Source organism: Rhinoderma darwinii, chromosome 7 (assembly GCF_050947455.1).
Source record: "Rhinoderma darwinii isolate aRhiDar2 chromosome 7, aRhiDar2.hap1, whole genome shotgun sequence".
In the NCBI taxonomy this organism is placed as follows: Eukaryota; Metazoa; Chordata; class Amphibia; order Anura; family Rhinodermatidae; genus Rhinoderma; species Rhinoderma darwinii.
Genome location: NC_134693.1, coordinates 114,439,209 through 114,461,696, shown reverse-complemented (window position 1 = coordinate 114,461,696; position 22,488 = coordinate 114,439,209). Strand labels below are relative to the sequence as shown.

At 40.0% G+C, this 22,488-nt stretch overlaps 1 protein-coding gene across 1 annotated transcript in view; it reads left to right on the top strand.

Moving 5' to 3' along the window:
• LOC142657348 (protein Wnt-7a) overlaps nucleotides 1–22,488 on the top strand; it is a 78,625-nt gene that overhangs the window by 5,996 nt on the left and 50,141 nt on the right. Inside the window, exon 2 of the mRNA XM_075832368.1 lies at nucleotides 7,216–7,442. Coding sequence (XP_075688483.1) covers nucleotides 7,216–7,442 — 227 coding nt within the window. The remainder of the gene's footprint in view (nucleotides 1–7,215; nucleotides 7,443–22,488) is intronic.

The window sequence follows — 22,488 nt, the reverse complement described above, 5'->3', positions numbered from 1 at the left end:
GTAGCAGTGCTAGGTTTGTTATTGTTTTTGTTAATGCAGCCTTATAAAGTTAAAATACAATTTCAGCTCTGCTACATCGGCTAAAAAGTCCAAGCGTCAGAGCTAGAGAGTGCTCCATACTGTGGACATTTCTACGGCTGTGTACTTGTTCAGTAATTTATGACTCAGGAAGTATTGTCACGTTTTGGCACGAGCCTCCGGCTTTTTATCTGTGTTATAATTATAGCAAAAAAAAAAGCAGAAAAAAACCACACACACATAAACTGATAGGGAAAGGCGAGGTTCAAACATCCACGAGATGTCCACACTCTTTCCTTCAAACGTCATCAGTGCGATTACCACCAGCTACTTAAGGAAAGGAAAAAATAGTTTAGAAACAAATTTGGAACATGGAAAATAATCCGTGGGCGGTAAATCTAGATGTTCCTCTGCTCCTCTAGATGTGCAGAGGTGGGAGATAAAGGTTATCCAAGGAGGGGCGTTTAGTGGGAATGTTCATAGGGGAATTTACCATTGGGCACAGTAGATTCATTAGGAAAGCTGGCATATTTGTAGAAAGTGAACACCTAATATCCTCAGCACTTACTACAGTATGTCCCTGAATTCCGTACAATGTGATATAATCTGCAGGACGGAGTATAGGAAAATAAAAAGAACATTTCAGAATATAATAAGTGAATTGACCCTCCTGATTCACACATTGATGCACAGTTTGTCTGCCATTGGGATACACTAGAGTCTAGATCAGTGACTTCCAACCTTCTTACCATCAAGGAACTCTTGGAAAATGTTTCCCTATCCCGAGGATCCCGACCTATCATGGATCAGTCAGTCCTAACACACTGAAAGCGTGGGATCTGGGACCCAGGAGCGTAACTTAAATCTCCCGGTGCCCTAATACAAAATCTATAACAGGGCTCTCACTTTAAGGTGACATTTATAACACGTGGATGTGGATGAAGGGGCTGTTTGGCTCCCTCGGGCACCAGGGCCAAAGTGTGACCTGTGCACCCCCTATAATTATACGCCAACATCTCCTATACTGCTATATAACATAACATTGGGACAAATTTATGAGAATGTGAAGGATCAGTGACAGTCAATGGGAAGGCAGAAATAACATTAAATGGCTCAGACTGGTTGAATGTTGTGTCTATCCCATACCAAAAATTGTTACATTGTTACATGAGCTGAACCATTCCCTGCATGGAAATTGAAGTTCTCTGCTAGAAAACTCAAGTTATTTGACACTGCACCTCAAATCAATTTCACATGTTTGAATTTAAAGGGGTTGTTCAGCTAAATTTTTTTTTTCATGTACTCTTTTATGGAATTCTGAGTTAATAGATGGGGGGGGGGGTGTCCTCTGTTAAGGGACCCTCATCTTTTGGCCTGAGTCAAGAGCGGTTACAAAGAGAGTCCCTCGCTCTGAAGGAACTGTCCTGTACTGCATTGCACAGACAACCCATTAATACTGTGGGTAATGTGTAATGCTTAATTTGGCCTGTGGTGGCACTGCAGGGAAATTGAGCACTTACTGCCAGGTTTCCCCACAGATTGCAGCTGATCACTGGTGGCCCCAGCAGTGGGACATTTTGTCATCTGCTTATTGTCATGGGACTTTCAAGCAAGTAGGGATGGTCCAAAATGGAGGATCCCTATAAATCTTTGTTGCTGCAGTAAGTAAACAACTTTCATTCATCCAGTGCAGAAAAACAGAAGAGATCTGATTGGTTACTATGTTTGAGACTAATAATTATTTAACCCGTTAGTCACCGCCCATAGTGTTTTTACGTCGGTCACTAACGGGCTTTATTCCGTTGCAATAGACTTTTTACGTCGCTGCATCGGAATAAATAAACAGAGCAGGGAGTTGTCAAATCTCCCTGCTCTCAGCTGCCAGAGGTGCTGCTCGAACGTGTGAGATCGATATTAGTATCGATTTCACCCGTTTAACCTCTCAGATGCGGTGCTCAATAGCGAGCGCCGCAACTGAGTGATTTTGGAGAGAGGGAGGGAGCTCCCTCTCATCCAACCGACACCCGGCGATAATCGCTGAGTGTCTGTATCTCCGATGGCAGCCGGGGGCCTAATAAAGGCCCCCCCAGGTCTGCCTGTAGTAAATGCCTGCTAGATCATGCCTCTGGCATGTCCTAGCAGATGCCTGTCGGTTTTTCACGGACAGGCAGTAATACACTGCAATACAGAAGTATTGCAGTGTATTATAATAGCGATCGGAGGATCGCATAGTGAAGTCCCCTAGTAGGACTGGTAAAAAAGTGGAAAAAAAAGTGAAAAAAAAAAAGTGAAAAAAAAATGAAAAACCCACTTTTCCCCCTTACAAACTGCTTTATTATTAACAAACAAAATAAAGTAAAAAAGTTACACATATTTGGTATCGCCGCATCCGTAACGACCCCAACTATAAACTTATTACATCATTTAACCCGCACGGTGAACGTTGTAAAAAATAAAATAGAAAAACATGCAAAAATTGCTGTTTTCTTTGAATCCAGCCTTAAAAAAATGTGATAAAAAGTGATCAAAAAGTCGCATCTACTCCAAAATGGTACCGATAAAAACTAAAAGTCGTCCCGCAAAAACAAAGCCCTCCTACAATTGCATCGGCAAAAAAATAAAAACGTTACCGCTCTTCAAATATGGAGACAAAAACAAATAATTTTGAAAAAAAAAGTGTTTTCACTGTGTAAAAGTAGTAAAACATACAAAAACTATACAAATTTCGCAATCGCAACAACCCACTGAATAAAGTTATTGTGTTTTTTATACCACACGGTAAACGGCGTAAATTCAGGATGCAAAAAAGGGTGGCAAAATTTTTTCAATAAATTAATCAATAAATTCTATGTACCCCAAAATGGTGCTATTAAAAATTACAACTTGTCCCGCAAAAAATAAGACCTTATTCAGCTATGTCGACACAAAAATAAAAAGGTTATAGCTCTTTGAATGAGACGATGGAAAAACGTAAAAAATGGCCTGGTCATTAAGGTCTAAAATAGGCTGGTCATTAAGGGGTTAATTCATTTGGCCCAAATTTTTTTGTTGGATTCATACCTTATGTCTTCATATTAATTTAGAGGAATATGTAGGTACAGTATGTCACCATAGAAGTCTATGAGTGCCACATTACAGCTCCATGCAACACGTAATCCCTTATAGTAGCAACATCATCACATAACGTGCAAAAACGAGAGCCTTAATCTGATTGGTTGCTTTTTTCAATTGTCCTACTTTTTTTTCACTAGTTTTTATTCACTATTGCCTATTAAAATCATATCTTCCAACATCTGATAATCATAAAGAGGTATAAACATCCCCCCATACTTTATTCAGAACTTGCTTTGTAATTTTTTTTTCTCTAGCTACTTTTAAGTATAAACTTTTTTCCAAACCCTTGTTAAAGAACAACTCTGGTAGTCCCCTACTGGGTCTTCCACCCTTTCCCCTCCAAATGTTCAGTGCTGAGTGGCGTGAAGCAACATGCCTTCCCATCACCTCCATTGAATGGAACATATCCAGATCACCAAGTGGGTGTAGAGACCCGGTAAAAACCGGCAGCCTAGCAAAGGCCCGATCATATTTGGGCTGCTGTTTAGCAAACAGCTTGGCCCAAAAAATGTGCCTTTTTTTTTTTTTTTAAGTCTCTCTCTGGTGATCTCCTAAAAAAAATGTAACCCCCTCTTTTCCTCTATAGTTGCTACAATGTTATTATTTTGTTGTAATTAAGGGTCATTTCTTCAATTTAACATTTCTTGGCCCTTTTGGACTTTCATTGTAGAATGTGTAGAAATGTAAATCTCACTATCTGTTCTTAGTTTTGTATTTAGACAGCTGCACAGCACAACTTCTCTTGTTCTGCCCGCTCTATCATGTCTATTGTCCCCGTATACAATAAGTCTCTTTACAAAGGTTGTATTCTCGGCAGCTCGTCCTCAGTATATGTAGACAATGGCACACTGCAACTTGCTGTTTTTGATGTAGGTCACATGCAATCTTTAATATTCACTCTATTTCTGTTCTCTATGGACGAATCAGGGCACAGCACCATCTTTTTTGTATACTAACAATCACAAAATCCGTTTTGTGTTTATGAACAGTTTTACAAGAGCAATTTTGTTTTTGTAACGTACTGAATGCCACCCCGAATAATAATACATAGAAATATTTCTCATTGCTCCGAATTTATCTGTATCTCCTGTTCATTTCTGTTCTGCACTAGTGTTTTTTGTTATGATCAGTTGCTAGAATTTGACTTTTTTACAGCAAAATGACTGTGTCCGATGCATAGCTCATGTCATAACATGTCATCAGTATGGCAGTAAAATGTTGCTTATGTGTGTTTAGGTTACTTTTTTTGTGGGTTTAGTTTACTTTTTTGTGTGTTTAGGTTACTTTTTTGTGTGTTTAGGTTACTTTTTTGTGTGTTTAGGTTACTTTCTTAACACTAGGGCTTTACGGTGAAATTTGGTCGAGTGACAGCCACGGTAACCCACGATTTTACTGTGAACAACAGTCATAGTCTAAGTTTGAGGTAACCGATTCTGATATATGAACACAAAATGCTCATGCATGCCACAAAATTCCCCTTTGTGGCCGCTCTCCACTTTGTATAGATCCTGAATGAGAATTAGGCTCTGTTCACATCTGCGTTGGGGTCCCATTCTGACGTTCCGTCTGAGGTTTCCGTCAGAACGGGACCCAGAGCAGACACAAACTGACACCAGAGGTTTCTGTTTCCATCACCATTGATTTCAATGGTGACGGATCCGGTGCTCATGGTTTCTGTTTGTGTCTGTTGTCGACTACGCTATTGCTTCGGACGGATTCGGTGCACAAAACGGAAACCACAGGCATCGGCTCCGTCACCATTAAAATCAATGGTGATGGAAACGGAAACCTCTGATTTCCGTCAGTGTCAGTTTGTGTCTGCTCAGGGTCCCGTTCTGACGGAAACTTCCGACGGAACATCAGAACGGGACCCCAACGCAGATGTGAACAGAGCCTTATAGAGTATTTGAAGAAAGGTTTTCTTAACCAGATAATCGCTTTATGAGGCATTTTCTACCTAAACGGACTCCAGAATACAGGTCTTTGTAATGCAAATCATCTCTGTTAACAGATTCTGGTTTAATAACTTCAAGGGAACCTTTCAATATTAGAGGTCCCTTTACATTAAAATAACTTGTCCCATCTCATAGGTCATATGGCTATCATAGGGTTTTTTTTTTGCCCATTGGGACCTCCTTGCTGCTACACAGAGTGGCTCCCACTCTGGAGGTCTTAATGCGACTGTGTATTGCAAGGGTGTACAAACTTTTCTGGTCCGAGGACCTCGTTGTCAGATTGTACTGTTCCCAAGGGCCATAATAACACTTAGAGGTTTTCCCAATGGGACATTTATGGCATATCGACAGTTTATGCCATACATGTCCGGCAAGTGGGGTTCCACTTTTCAGGGCATTTCGCAATTACCATAAACTACAATGGAGAGAACAGCATGCGTGCCACGTCTCCACCTCCTCTCATTCTCTCTAAAGTGCCGATCAGGGGATATGCCATAAATATCTCAGATTGCAATACCCTTTTAAAGCATCACTCTGGGAAAAGCTGACCCACTGCATTATGCCTAGTGCAGGGCCTGAAGTGGCAGCAATAGATTCCAGAGAATACCAGTCATGTATCGCCCAATCAGTACTGTGCTAGGCATAACACTGTAACAATGTATGCCCCATAACAGTGCCAGCCACACAGTGCCACTGGCGGCAGCAGAGAAAGGCTTCACGGGCTGCATGTGACCCCCGTCCGCAGGTCGTGCAACCTTGGTGTATTGCATTGTCGGCGACAATGTAATGTCACAATTTGTCGCTTATTCACTTCAATTAGCACCATCCACTACTACATATTCCTTAAAGTGTCGGGGAAATATGCGGTTACTTGGGGGGAAAGCTTATCGCCAGGGGTTTTAGTAGCCAAATCTGCTGGGGCCTTTTTCCAAATTGGATAACCCCTTTAATAACGCTGAATATGCTATTGTACTCTTGGACGATTTTCCACCAAATTCTGTAGAGCGGTAACTTTGGTGAATTGTTTAAATAGCAATGATGTAACATGTTACTACTGTTTCCCTGAGATACCAAAACTAACTGAAATCCGCGTCTGCAGGAAATTGTCTTTTTTCCTGCAAATCTATTTGCTGACCATAAACGGCTGTTTACTGCAACCTACAATCTGTAAATGGACTCCTGACTACAGGTTGTCATAAAACAGCCACAAGACGAAAGCAGGGAATTTGGTATTCTCCACTGCCTGCACATTCCACAGAAAAATGGTCTGCATAGTGGCACACAAAGTCCCTAAAGGCCCATGGGCACTTAATGTGCCACTGTATACCTCCGTGAGACAGTATATTCTAGCTTAGAAGAACCAATGCATCTTGGGGAGAATACCTGCTTAATACAGCATGCCACCATTTGCTTTTTAAGAATTCATATGCAGAAGACTGTGTACCTGTGGAAGTGCAGTATGGACTATCCTTACAACAATGTATGGCAGTATGCCGCACTCAAGTGAGCAATGCCAACAATGCATACAATGCAATGACACAATATTATGGCATTCTTCTTAAGCGGTACCCTACTTTTGAAGCTTAAGCCTAATTCATATCTGCGTTGGATCACTGTTAGGGGCCTCCATCGCAGATTCCGCTGAAAATACCGGCACGCTGCACTATTGTTTCAGGTAAAACCACTGACACCCTGGTGGAAAACCGATGGAACCCATTACTGGGTTTTGTTGGCTGCCAGTGGTGTCCGTGGTGCAACGGAACCAGCGCTTCCGGTTATTCCCTTGTTCTGCTCCTCTGACAGAGCAGGACAACTGAATACTGAACTCAGATGTGAACATAGCCTTACAATGGTTATCAGATATCATGGTTCCTTATTTGTATATGTGTATTTTAATGAAAAAAAATGAATAAATAACGGTACTCAATACTCAATACGGAAAGTGAAATTATCTCCTTTATAAACCAGTAGTACATTATTCTTACTTGTATAATATTCATACTCAGTATTTGTTTTTAAATAAGGAGATTTTCTAGGTATCTTCGGTGTGGACAGAGCTCTGATTGATTTCCTCAGACCTTGTAACTGACAGTACTAATGTTACTTCTTCTCCTGTCTCCTATAATAGAGGCTTCTCTTCTGTGGTGGCACTGGGGGCCAGCGTGATTTGCAGTAAGATTCCAGGCCTGGCACCCAGACAGAGGACTATCTGTCTCAACAGACCTGATGCTATCATTGTGATCGGAGAAGGAGCGCAGATGGGGATCAATGAGTGTCAGTTTCAGTTCAGAAATGGACGGTGGAACTGTTCTGCCCTGGGAGAAAGGACAGTGTTTGGGAAAGAGCTGAAAGTGGGTATGTTACCAATGACTTGATACTGTACAGTTGACACTTCAATTATCTTACCTGTCTTGGTCCATCAGCTGCAAAACCCGTGGATGTATCAATGCAGAATCTTTACAGAAGTTTTATTAAAGTCTGTTCTTTGTATCGTCAGGAATTTTCCACAGCAAGAAGTTTACAATTCAATAGGTCTGTTGTTTTTTCTCTTTTCAAGATTTTCCTCTAGATTCTTAATCTAATTGTAAATGTTTTTTATTGTTTGTTGTGTATTTTTAAAAAAAAATAATATATTATATTCTTATACTATACTATATACATATATATATATATATATATATATATATATATATATATATACATACATATACACAGAGTATATATGCACATACATGCACAATCTGCTCTATGGACGTAATAAGTTGGGTATCTTCATAGAGAGTTCTGTCCATAGATCTGTCCGTATGGTCCAGTATGTATCTAAACACCGAGTCTCCAAAGTCGCTCCCATATGCAGCGGTCCTCTGGATGAGACAAGGAAAACAAATGTCACAAGTCAGTAATATATTTGGCGCAACCATCGTGATTAATTTTACCACGCCCCTTTGCATTTTATTAAAAGCTATGTAAACCTTCGAAGGTGATATTAAAAATGTTTTTAATAAGAAGCTTAGTCAGTTTGTTTTGTGCAACTTTATAATTAGTTTTTATTAAAAATTATTTTTACTTTTTGAGATACAGCTGCTTTGTATCCTGCATACAGAACACCTCTATCATGCGCTAAATCCATTAGGTCTGCGGGACTGAAGGGTTCAGTGTCAGCGGGTCCTGCGTATCTCTGACACCCCTGTTATCGATCACATTCAAGTTATGAACTTAGATATTATTGCTAAGGCTGGATTCACACGAGCACGTTACGTCCGTAATGGACGAAACATATTTTTGCCGCAAGTCCCGGACCGAACACAGTGCAGGGAGCCGGGCCCCTAGCATCATAGTTATGTACGACGCTAGGAGTCCCTGCCTCGCTGCCGGACAACTGCCCCGTACTGTAATCATGTTTTCAGTACGGGACAGTAGTTCCACGGAGAGGCAGGGACTCCTAGCGTAAACAGGATACAAAGCCATTGTATTTCATAAACGAAAAAGAGTTTTTAATAAAATGTATTTAGGAAGTTGCACCAATCACACTGATTGACCTTTTTATTAAAAATTGTTTTTAAATAAATTGCTTTCAAAGTTTTACATGGCTTTTAAATCTGTTGTACTTGTTACAGAACAAGATTAAAAATGGCACAACTGTTAATAAACATGGTTCACATTACATTTGTAAATGTCGTTAAGTGAAGCTTTAGTTTGGAGCCACTTTATCCAATATATTGGGAAATTGCATTGTAAGGATTTCCTAGTATATGTATTTTTTTCCAGTTAAACCAGGATAGTATTTTTCCATTCCTTTATACTTTTCCTCTTTTTAGGATTCTGGCTTTGGCTAAAGGAAAATACAGTAAAGACTGCATCAAGTTGTGCTATGTGAACAAGGGTCTACTAATGGGAAATAATTAGTTAAAGGGGTTGCCCATTGTGAGCAAAAATCTCTTTTGGTTAGGAGGATCCTCAAAATATTGGGTGTCCCAGTGATTAGCTGTAATCTGTGGAGAACGTGGAGTTAGTGTGCAATTCCCCTGCAGCGCCACCACAGGAGAGATGAAACATTACACGGTTTTCGTCTAAAAAAATGTAATACATGGACAGGCTGGGTTCTCCTGAGCGAAAGCTCTTTGTAGCTGTTCTCTGGTTTGATAAATGAGGGACTTTATTTTATTAACTCAGATTGCCATCATGTGTTTTTTTTTTTTTTTAAGCCAGTTGACACATTCAATAGAGGAGAGCAGCTGCAGGGAAATCAGAGTCTCTATGGCTGCTGACCCGTCTCTGACAGCAGAATACATTGTGTAAATGAGACTAGTCGCATCATAATGCGACTAGTCTACATACAATTTTTTATGCCAAAACTTTGATCCAATAGAACAGGTAATAGAGGTATAGAGGAATGCTATCAGGCAGTTACACATGGGTGTATTACGACTCAATAAATTTAAACGCAGTATATGATGATATCAGATCCCCTGCTGTGAGATCTCACAAGACAGAATCTGATCCCATTCATGACACTAAGTATATGGCTCCTGCACAAAGGCGTAATAAGCTTGCATGAAAGCAGCCTTAATTGAACCAAAGCTGTAATGACCGGGGGGGTAGGGAAACGGAAAAGTGAGCCCTAATCTACCCGCCACTCTGTCCCTGCCTACTTGCAACGACCCGCCCTAGGCGACGGGGTACAACTGGGCAGCGGTCCCTGCACTCAGTAAGTGCACGACAAACACAACAAACATACAAGGGAATACAAGCAAGGGAAAGGGGCAGTTGCCCACGGCAACACCGTGAGCAACCAGAGTGGTGAACGAGCCGAGTCAAGCCAGGAGTGTGCGAGGCACCAAACGAAGAGCAGAAGAGTAGTCAGTAAGCCAGGGTCTGTATGGAGCAGGAACAAAATAGAAGGAGCTGTAGCTGGGCCAGGAAACCACACGAAAAAGAATAACAAGCAAGGAGAAACAGGAAATGCAGGTATAAATAGACAGAGGGCGGGAGCTAGCTGAGTCTGGCCAGGCTGCGATAGGCTCTCCCACTCCTAAGCCTGCCAGCCTGAGTGGTGGAAGCTGGAGTCAGTCTCAGGGATGTAGATTCAGGTGCTGACTGATTAATTAAGGGAGTTAACCCCGAAGCTGTGCCTGGCAGATCCTTTACAAAAGCAAAAAAAAAAAAACAGACAACACCACAACAGCAATTGTCTGTGTGATCATTGTTTTATATGGATCATTGCCCCTACTTGATGCAATCCATATGAGGTGATGGGTGGCATACCTATTGGGTGCAGAGGTGGCATACCTATTGGGTGCAGCGGTAGAAGATGCACCCGGGCACTATTGCCTAAGAGAGACCAAAGGCTCCTCTGCCACATGGGAAGACTCAAGTATTATAAATGGCAATAAGTTAATGGGTGCCTGTTACAGATTTTGCATAAGGCCCCAGAGCTTCCAGTTATGCTTCTTGGAGCGATTAATGCAATAGATGAATATTAGTAAATTACTGGTAATGCAATTCCCTACTATATGAGTATATAATTTATAAAGGTCTGTGTGTGTGTGTGTGTGTGTATATATAGACTACCGTTCAAAAGTTTGGGGTCACCCAGACAATTTTGTGTTTTCCATGAAAACTCACACTTATATTTATCAAATGAGTTGCAAAATGACTAGAAAATATAGTCAAGACATTGACAAAGTTAGAAATAATGATTTTTATTTGAAATAATAATTTTCTGCTTTGCTTTCGTCAAAGAATGCTCCATTTGCAGCAATTACAGCATTGCAGACCTTTGGCATTCTAGCTGTTAATTTGCTGAGGTAATCGGGAGAAATTTCACCCCATGCTTCCAGAAGCCCCTCCCACAAGTTGGATTGGCTTGATGGGCACTTCTTGCGTACCATACGGTCAAGCTGCTCCCACAACAGCTCTATGGGGTTGAAATCTGGTGACTGCGCTGGCCACTCCATTACAGATAAAATACCAGCTGCCGGCTTCTTCCCTAAATAGTTCTTGCATAATTTGGAGGTGTGCTTTGGGTCATTGTCCTGTTGTAGGATGAAATTGGCTCCAATCAAGCGCTGTCCACAGGGTATGGCATGGCATTGCAAAATGGAGTGATAGCCTTCCTTATTCAAAATCCCTTTTACCTTGTACAAATCTCCCACTTTACCAGCACCAAAGCAACCCCAGACCATCACATTGCCTCCACCATGCTTGACAGATGGCGTCAGGCACTCTTCCAGCATCTTTTCAGTTGTTCTGCGTCTCACAAATGTTCTTCTGTGTGATCCAAACACCTCAAACTTCGATTCGTCTGTCCATAACACTAATGTGTGCTTTTGCCCATATTATTCTTTTCCTTTTATTAGCCAGTCTCAGATATGGCTTTTTCTTTGCCACTCTGCACTGAAGGCCAGCATCCCGGAGTCGCCTCTTCACTGTAGACGTTGACACTGGCGTTTTCCTGGTACTATTTAATGAAGCTGCCAGTTGAGGACCTGTGAGGCGTCTATTTCTCAAACTAGAGACTCTAATGTATTTGTCTTGTTGCTCAGTTGTGCAGCGGGGCCTCCCACTTCTCTTTCTACTCTGGTTAGAGCCTGTTTGTGCTGTCCTCTGAAGGGAGTAGTACACACTGTTGTAGGAAATCTTCAGTTTCTTGGCAATTTCTCACATGGAATAGCCTTCATTTCTAAGAAAAAAGAATAGACTGTCGAGTTTCACATGAAAGCTCTCTTTTTCTAGCCATTTTGAGAGTTTAATCGAACCCACAAATGTAATGCTCCAGATTCTCAACTAGCTCAAAGGAAGGTCAGTTTTATAGCTCCTCTAAACAGCAAAACTGTTTACAGCGGTGCTAACATAATTGCACAAGGGGTTTCAAGTGTTTTCTAATCATCCATTAGCCTTCTAACACAGTTAGCAAACACAATGTACCATTAGAACACTGGAGTGATGGTAGCTGGAAATGGGCCTCTATACACCTATGTAGATATTGCATTAAAAAAACAGACGTTTGCAGCTAGAATAGTCATTTAGCACATTAACAATGTATAGAGTGTATTTCTGCTTAATTTAATGTTATCTTCATTGAAAAAAACTGTGCTTTTCTAAGTGACCCTAAACTTTTGAACGGTAGTGTAAGTCTGTGTATATACTGAGCTTTACATACTGTACACACCATATTACCTGTTTATGCAGCATTCTAAAAATAAACAAAAATTTTAAGTGAAAATGTACTGCCTGCTGCTCCTTATTATCCATTTTCCCATATTTTATTCTACATTTTTAAATCTCTGAATTTATATACAAAAACAGAATGACATATTTAGCTTCTTTTTCTTGGCAATTTTTCACGCATTTTCTTCCATATTAATAAGCCTCTGAATGTCTCAATTCATCCATCTCTATAGAAAACTGTTCCAAGGTTTCATTGTCACCCAACCCTTTATCCTATGTCAGCTCTCATGGTTTTACAAAAGTTTATTATCAAAGTCCATTAGTTAAACATGTTAAAGATGTTAAGGGACCTTGTTGTCTGCGTGACTTTAATAATAAAAAAAAATATATACCAATAAACCTTACTTTTTATTGAAAATGATCAAATTATTTATTTCACACAATTTATTAAATTTCACATAACTTTTTTGTAGATGTGAAAATTTTTAATTTTTATAAAAAAAATTCAGGAAGAAAGATTGCTTTAAAACAGCTGTACCTAGTTATATATTTTCTATTATCATTCTTTTGTGAACTTCTAAATTATTGACATTAAATTAAGCAATCTAATTCTCTTTTATGGAGAAATATTAAAAAACCAACAAACAGCAAAATACTATTTCGTTTATTATGATCATTATTTAATTAGTAATATTTTTTTTAAAGTAATATTAATAGAATTAAAAAAAAACAACTATTTAGCAACACTTCTGGAATGAATAGAATAAAATAAAACTTAATAGTGTAATGAAAAAATAAACTAGAAATTAGATAGCAACAAAATGCTTATTCAAAATATGAAATCTGTTTTTTTTATAGGACTTTTAGGATTGTTTTAGCATGTTTTATTTTTGTAAAATATTCAGGATTTTTAAAATGGGTTTTATTGAGTTTTATTAGACATTTAAGCATTTTAAGAAGAGAAGACAGGAGTAGCTCATTAGGTCACTAGTGACCCAGGGATTAGTTGACATTCTATAGACTTTAAATAAAGCCAGGCTTCAAAAAGGGAAAAGCGAAATAACTTAAAAGTGAATTTCCAAATTTGAGAAATTTAACAAAGACTGATCTGAAACCATCACACGCCTCTATCTGGTTCAGCATTCAGCCTATTATCATTTTGAACAAGAAGACATATAAGAAGTGGGGGGGGGGGGGGGGGTGGCCTGGGCTTGCTATTATATAAATGTCTCCTCCAGGCTAAAAAAAATGGTGATCTTTTCTCTTTTCATTTATAGAAAGCTAAACACTATAACTTTAAGAAGATGTCTTAAAAGCTTATTGAAGAGAGGTCTAGGTGTCAATTTCTCACAATTTGCAATGAAAGAAGAACATATGGTGGAATTTTTTTCCTAGACCACAAACAGAAGCAATTTAGGTGTTAGGGAGGAAATATGCAAAGAAAAACCAAAAACTGTCTACTGTGACAGCCATCAACACACTATTACAGCCTGTCCTTACTCTATTGGCAGCATACATGCACAGTAAATACTAATTAATACGTCCATTCCATTGACAGCCCTTAGGAGTACAAGCGGCGGAAATTGATTTATTTCGGGGGTGATTCAGGTAATGGAAAGAACAGCTCCATAGAAATCAATGGTATGGTGACATGGTGTCATCAACAGGTGACATGGCTTTGGGGGGATATTTCTGCTGCAGTAAGCTCCTTCCCGGGTTTTAACATAAACCCCTCCAATAATAGTGTTTTCCAGCACCTTATTTCCCTTACCTGGGGACTTCCTTTAAGTGTGATGAGATTTCTTCTCGCTCCTTGCTTTCACTTCTCTGCTGTCCTGTTCTCAATAGGAAATGACAGGGATCTTTTCAATCAGACCCTAAGCCTTGCTCTGTTGTTGCCTGGTAGCGTAGGAATAGGTTATCAATTCTTGACTGGCAGTAATAGGGAGAGGAGATGAGATCTGTTTGTCTCATTCCTTCTTACTTCCTGGAGTAGGCCGGAGGGAAAATAGATGGCACCAATGTCAAAAATGGTTCAACAGGTCAGTTTGGATTTAGGGGAGTGGGAGACAACTGGAAACTCTAGCCAAACTTGTGCTTTCTCAAGGAGTCTTTGGACGTTTCCAGAATTATGGAGGTCTGACTTATCTCCTACTTTTAGCCTGCTACACCGGGCAATTCATTCTTAAATGGAGATATGGCTGCATTTGATTCCACTTGCATATGACAAACAGAATAACTCATGGTTGACAACAACAGATGAAATCCAGCTCTTCATCTAGGTCTGATTAGTTAGATCACTGCATCCTCCATTGCAGCCAGGACTGTTGACCAGTTATCGACTGATCAATCAGATAGTTGGGTAGTGCCAGCGGACCCTGGCGGCTCAACAGTCTGTTGAGTTGCTGAGCTTCTCTCATTTAGTGACATTAATCCATTCACCTTTGCCATCACTAGTCTGAGCCCAGGAGCTTAGAGTATGATCAGACCACCCCTGACAATAATGTTCCCCTTTTTAAAAATGACCATTGTGATAAGAAGTGATGCTGAAACGATAAATTGTGTGCTGTCAGATAAATTACTCAGTATCAGTTACAATATTGCAGTGTGTATGAGCCTCTCATGGGTCATGTAGAGTTTTTCCCATAACGACCACTGATCGGTGTTCTAACAAGTCGATCGGTGCTTTAAAGGACCTTTTACATGGCCAATGAAAACTGTATAGGGACCGAACGTTCAGTCCCAATACAGTTTGCATATTGTCAGCAGCACATCCCATATTTACTGGGGTAGATGTGCTGCTGGCAATAATTATTTTTTGGGCTGCACAAAGCTGCACCTGCTCGTTGGTCAGCTGATCGCTGCCATTTTTACATGGTCCCGTGATCGGGAATGAGCATTTGTACGAACGCTTGATCGGACAATTAACAGCCCCTGTAAAAAGGCCATTACGTGGAATTGAGTGAATGAATATACAGTATCATCAAGTGAGACCTTATTGCTGTGCATGGCAGAAATGCAGTCTCATGCTTATAGTCTGAATTAAGATCAACTTAACATTCTGATTTTGTGACATTGTTAAAAGGAGACAATATATTCAGTAGATTCAGTATAACTTGTAATTTATTGAGCTAAATCCATGATCACTCTGAGCTTAAGAATCTAGTGGTAGATTGACAGCTATCTTTGCGTTAACACTCATACAAAGGAGGCCGTCAATTAGGGCACAAGACCACCCACCGGTCTCTCAAGTTCGACTGAGCAGGGACTTAGCTCAATAAATGACAAGTTAGGCTATGTTCACACGGAGTATTTTGGGGGAGGAATATCTGCCTCAAAGCTCCAAACGGAATTTTGAGGCAGATATTCCTCCCCCAAAATACTCCGTGTGAATAGCAATGATCGCGCCGTTTTTCGCCCGCGGCCATTGAGCGCCGCGGGCAGAAAACACGCTTTCTCCTGCCTCCCATTGAAGTCAATGGGAGGTCGGAGGCGGAAGCGCCCGAAGATAGGGCATGTCGCTTCTTTTTCCCGCGAGGCAGTTTTACTGCTCGCGGGAAAAAGACGCCGACGCCTCCCATTGAAATCAATGGGAGGCGTTCTCGGGCCGTTTCTGCCGAGTTTTGCGACGCGGTTTCCGCGTCAAAAAACTCGGCAAAAGACCCCGTGTGAACATAGCCTTATACTGAATATTTTCCTACCAACAATATAAATGAATCTGCTCAGCTCCTCCTGAGCTATATCATGATGACCGTAGAGGCATATTCAATGTTACAGGTTCCCTTTAATTCTGCCACAGGAGTGGCCATCCATCTCTCCCAGGTTCCCAAATTGCAAATCTGCCTATTCATGAAGCAGACAATGTATACCTATTCTACAATATGTTTATTCACTTGTCTTTAGGAGTCTACGATGCTGGGTTCAAACCCCATTAAGGGGCTGTAATGGCAGCCAAATATATATATATTTTTTTTTACCAAGACAGTTTGATTTGGTTTGATGACCAAGACAGCTTAAGGACTATTTTATGGTGATGTTCTTGCTTTTGGGTGGAAATTCGTTTTTATATATTTATAGTTGTATACACATAGGTACAGATTAAATTTTCCCTGAGTTTTTATATGATATGCTAATCCTTTCCACTTTTAATCCTATTTTTATGGTTTTAATGTATCTCAGAAAATCCCAAAAATGTGCCGTTTTGTATTCATTATTTTGCAAATTTAGAATACATATTTATTTCTCCTATACACGGTTATAAGCCGATATTCATGTTGGAATAGCATTATGTTTAACAATGTAACATTTGCTGATGTGCTGGACTGAACTTTGGAAAAAAATCTCATATTCAATTCATATTTCTTTTTTTTCATATGCTCTACATTATGGTTTCTCTAAGAAAATAGATGTCAGAAATTTAAAACCAAAGCTGTATGAAAAAAAACAATGTTTTATGTATTATGTCTTTATAAAATGCTAATGAGAAGAATTGTCATTCATCTATGCATAAACATGTTTGTGTCCTTGAAATACGGTATTCGGGTTTATAATAATGATTTTCAGCTGGTTTAAAGGTGACAATAAATGTGTCAAACAGTTTATCAAGAGCTACCGATATACTGAACGTAAAGAGATTGTGTCACAAAGACATTGATGGCAGGATATGCCATCAATGTCTGATTGTTGGGAGCAAGACGGTTGTGACCACTGCGGATCACTAGAATAAAGTGACGGTGGTGTTAGGAAAGCATCATGCCACTACAGGTCCTGTTTGCTCCGCTAGGATTTTTACGGAGGCCGCGTGGTTGGTTTTCCTAGCAATACTACTGGTTTGGGGAGGTTGTCACAATTTTCAGTGCCCACTGTTCCGAAATTGATGATAGATCTTACTGATACTTATGTCTTAAAGTGGACTGGACGCGTGGTTGGTTTTCCTAGCACTAATATCACTTCGAGTGGTTTGAGGAGGTTGTTACAATTTTTAAACCCCACTGATCCGACATTGATGATAGGTCTTACTGATACATATGTCTTGAGGTGAACCTGGCATGTCTTTTTCATGTCTAATTTATTAAATACTGGTATTCCTCATGAAATAACAATTCTGGAGCATATTCTCTTAGAACTCTGTGTTGTGCCATTCCTCTGTTATTCCTCCTAGAAATTAATGAATCAATTGACAACTGGGTGTTACCATTCCACTTTTCAAAGGGGTTTGTTACTACAAAATCTCACTCTGTCAGCACTGATTGGACACTGTCAGTCTGTGCGGGGAACCTCCCCCCCAACTGGTAACACCCAGGTGTCAAATTATTTTTAAATGTTGAGCAAGAATATCAGGGCAACAGTCCAATAGAGAGTTATAAGAAAAGATACTCTGGAATTGTTATTTCATGTTCAATACAAATATTTACTAAAATAGAAATGTCAGGAGAATTGACTAATCCTCTTTAAGTGAGAAAGCTTCTCCATAAGTTTTTTTAGATTGATAAACGATTCAGCACACTTGAAAAAAATTTAATAAAAATCTGCTTCAGGACCAGGGCCTGTGGCCACCTAGGCATCTTCTGCTGCAGGAAAATTTTTGTATTACCTGGTGGCCATTCAGATTAATGGAAAAGTATGTAATACAATGGCGGCTCGGGTATGCCTGAATGGGAGCTGCTCTTAAACCTCTTTAATTACTGTCCCTTTGACCTTTTGACCAATCAAAAGTCCACCAAAAATTGTTGTGACAGGTATGCAACTTCTAATATACTTAGTTTTTCAATTCCTAAACATCATCAAGATCTCTGATTGCAGTCTTTGAATGAGGACATTCTTGTTTACACAAAACTATTTAGTCAGGATAGAATTGTATCCACCTTTCAGCTGTGTGAGCAGAACTAGATCTGTAAATTTGCAGCCTCTGGATATAGACAAGCATGTTTCCCACCACTGACAGCTAGCAGAGAATTTGAAAATGGAGAAGAAATCAAACACAGTATATTACATATATTAGGAAGTTACAGAACTTTTCATTGTACAATGAATCATCTTTTTATATATATACAGAACACAAGAAAATGGCAACAGCACTCTGCGAACACTAATGCCACCTAAGCACAAAATATAAATAAATATGCATTACTGCTGAATCTACTTACAAATAGTGAGGTTCTTAGCGCTCATTTTGATCAAATTGTGTGAGCCCACCTGCCACGACAAGACGACCTCTGACTTTATGGGTTTTAAGCTGCACATACACCCAGAACTGGGACTAAACCTACATATATCTGGGGATGGTAGGAACCAACATTAAACTAATTAAATTCACCCAGGACAGAATGGGAGGAGTGCAAGATCAAAAATGGAGGCAGTCACTAACCCCACATACAGTTAGGTCCACAATTATTTTGACAGTGACACAATCTTCATGATTTGGCCTCTGCTGCCACCACCTTGGATTTAAAATGAAACAACTGAGATGCAATTGAAGTGTAGACTTTCAGGTTTAATTCAAGGGGTTGAACAAAAATATCCTGTGAAATGTTTAGGAATTGCAGCCATTTTTCTACACAGCCGCCTCATTTCAGGGGCTCAAAAGTAATTGGACAAATTAACATTACCATAAATAAAATGTTTTTTTTTTTTAATACTTTGTAGAGAATCCTTTGCAGGCAATGACTGCCTGATGTCTGAAACCCATGGACATCACCAAACACTGGGTTTCCTCCTTTGTGATGCTTTGCCCGGCCTTTACTGCCGCTGTCTTCAGTTGTTGCTTGTTTGTTGGTCTTTCTGCCTTAAGTTTTGTCTTAAGCAAGTGAAATGCAGCTTGATCGGGTTGAGATCTGGTGATTGACTTGGCCATTGCAGAATATTCCACTTCTTTGCAATAAAAAAATCCTGGGTTGCTTTCGCAGTATGTTTTGGGTCATTGTCCATCTGTACTGTGAAGCGACGTCCAAGCAACCTTGCTGCTTTTTGTTAAATCTGAGCAGAAAGTAAATCCCTGAACACTTCAGAATTCATTCGGCTGCTTCTGTCTTCAGTCACATCATCAATAAACACTAGTGACCCAGTGCATTTGGTACCCATGCATGCCCAATGCTCATGCTTTACAGAGGATGCTCATGTTTTACAGAGGATGTGGTGTGCTTTGGATCATGAGCGGTTCCAAGCCTTCTCCATACTTCTACCTTCCATCATTCTGGTACAGGTTGATCTTTGTTTAGTCTGTCCATAGATTGCTGTTCCAGAACTGGGCGGCTTCTTTAGATGTTGTTTAGACTTTGCCAATCGGGCCTTTCTATTTTCGAGGCTGATTAATGGTTTGCACCTTGTGGTGAACCCTCTGTATTTGCTCTCATGAAGTCTTCTCTCTATAATAGACTTAGATAATGATACATCTACTTCCAAGAGAGTGTTCTTCACTTGGGTAGATGTTGTGAAGGGGTTTTTCTTCACCATGGACAGGATTCTGCGATGATCCACCATTTTTGTCTTCTGTGGACGTCCAGGCCTTTTGGAGTTCACGAGATCACCAGTGCGCGCTTTTTTTTCAAGAATGTACCAAACTGTAGATTTGGCCACTCCTAACATTTGTGCTATCTCTCTGATGGATTTCTTCATTTTTTTCAACCTAACGATGGTCTGTTTCACTTGCATTGAGAGCTCCTTTTTATACAGCCCCCCCTGTAGCTGGCGCCATACAGCCCCCCTGTAGATAACGCCATACAGCCCCCTTTGTAGATATCTACAGAGGGGGCTGTATGGCGTTATCTCCAGGGGGTCTGTATGACGCTATCTACAGAGGGGGCTGTATGGTGTTATCTACAGGGGGGACTGTATGGCGCTATCTACAGAGGGGACTGTATGGCGCTATCTACAGGGGGGGCTGTAAAAAAGCACTATCTACAAGGGGGGGGGTTGTGTGACACCCAGGGGAGGGGGGGCCCCAGTCAAAAGTTTGCTATGGGGCCCAGTCTTTCCTAGTTACGCCCCTGCTATCTACTATATATACATATAAACATTTAACAACTTATTAGCACTGTTCTTACTTATTTCATCCTTTACAAATCATAGAACCTTATTTTTTCGATATTGATCTAACTTTGTGACTTAGAGACTGTTTGTTCCACTATATGAGCAATCACTTTTCTTTCAGTAGACCTGCAAAAAAAACTATTCTTGGAAAATGAAGATAAGACTTTTCTTAGCCCATGTGGAAAACATCTGGTACTATTATGGAAAGTGGAATTTCCATAATATACCTTTTAAAGTTACGTTTATTCCGAAATAATATTAATGAATTCCGGAAATAATTTGCACTTCCAAAACTATACAATTCTATTTGCAATAATAGTAAATTTAAAAACAGGTCTGTGTTATAGAAGGGGCAGCAGAAAGACATTTGCCAAGTAAAGTTGAACAGCTCTATGTGATTGAAAAAAAGGATATTTTTTTCCCAAAAACAGTGCCACTCTCGTCCATGCGCATGTCTGATATTGCAGCTAAGAACAATTTACTTGAATACTGCATTAGCAGACACAACCTTTGGACAAGAGTGTTGCTTCTTCTCACAAAAACACAGACCCTTTATTCTAATATTGTACAACTCCTTTAAAGGGAATGTTCAGAAGTAGAAAAACATGGCTGCTATCTTCCAACAACAGCGCCACATCTGTCCATGGGTTATGTCTGGTATTGCAGCTCAGCTCCATTGAAGTGAGAGGCTTTCCCAACACCGGCCTTCTCACATATATGTTCATTGGGTGCCAGAGGGAAGGAATTTTTTACGTACAACCTTGATCTGTATAGTCCTGGAATAAATGCAGTTGCTAGACACTATATCCCTAGCAACCAGACTGTCAGCTATAAACTGGATTGTCACTGGTCTTTACATCAGAAGCGAGAAGCAGCTTGTAAGAGTAGTCACAACATGGAATTCCCCAACTCAGACTACAGAATTAATCAGATTTTGTGTTATAGGTGCAAAAATATTATATCTGACCCACAATGAACATTCTATGTGCAAATCACTGAATTACTTCACATTACTGAAAAAGACTAAATGTACTAATACAAGGGAAAATGAAACACCAGTACCAGCAGAATGCAGATAAGCCACGTGTTATATAAGGGAACAAGCACATGTGCAAAATACTGATGAGGAGCCACTCACACAACTGCCATTCAGGAGGGCGTTATGTATCATGTATAAATGCACCCAGGTAATGATTCTAAGGACTAGTTCACACTTTTTTGGTTCTGTTTTTTGGTGCAAACCTCGTCGAGAACCGCGCCAAAAAATGTCCGAAATCGCCTCCCAAAGAGCGACATGCTCTTTCTCCCCACTGTTCCATCTCTGACTTCCCATTAAAAGCAATGAAAGGCAGAGAAAGCATTTTTCGCTGCGTTTTTTGCCCGCAGCGCTCAATGGACGAAAACCGCAGATGAAAACACCACAAAAAATGTGGCAAAGATAGTGCAAGCAGGTCAAAATCTGCCTCAAAATTTGTGATGGAATTTTGAGGCAGATTTTTATGCCTGCAAAAAACTCTGCGTGAACATACCCTAAGTCACAAAGTTACATATAGTGCACATGCCTATTGGTCACGGCCACTATAACAGGCGGGCTGCCCAGCACCCCTTAAATATGACGCATAGAAGTGACCCTCCGAATACACAACGACAGGCTATACCTCGCAAAAAGGATAAACGTGTGATATTGAGTGATATTTTGTCAAATCTCTGCAAGCTCGTAACCCATGTCATGGGTCCTAGTTTTTTTTTTTTACAATTGCCTAAACTAACAGTAAAGTCAAGTCGGAGAAAATAGGATCAAAATTAGCTTGTGTCAATGAATAAAAGCAAGACTGATGCAAAGGCAGGTTAAATTTTGATATGGAATATTCTGGTTATTAGGATGGATATTTATGACCTCAATACTCTAAGTACGTGGAAAAGTAGTCCCACTGAGCTGTAGATGTTCCAATAAAAGCTGGTGAAACAGTAACAGGAGGGCACGTGCGGAGGATCAAAACATTTTACAATACTGGAATAACGTCTAAGACCCTTTATTAGCCTTGTAATATGTACCTACGAAACACAATGGGGCAGATACTAGATATTCCCAATAATCTAGTCCTGAGTTCTTGTAGTGATCTGTCCAGCTGCTGAAACAGACAAAACATATGTAGTTTACTGATTTATTGCAGATTTTTCGTACTATCACAATTTCCTCAGA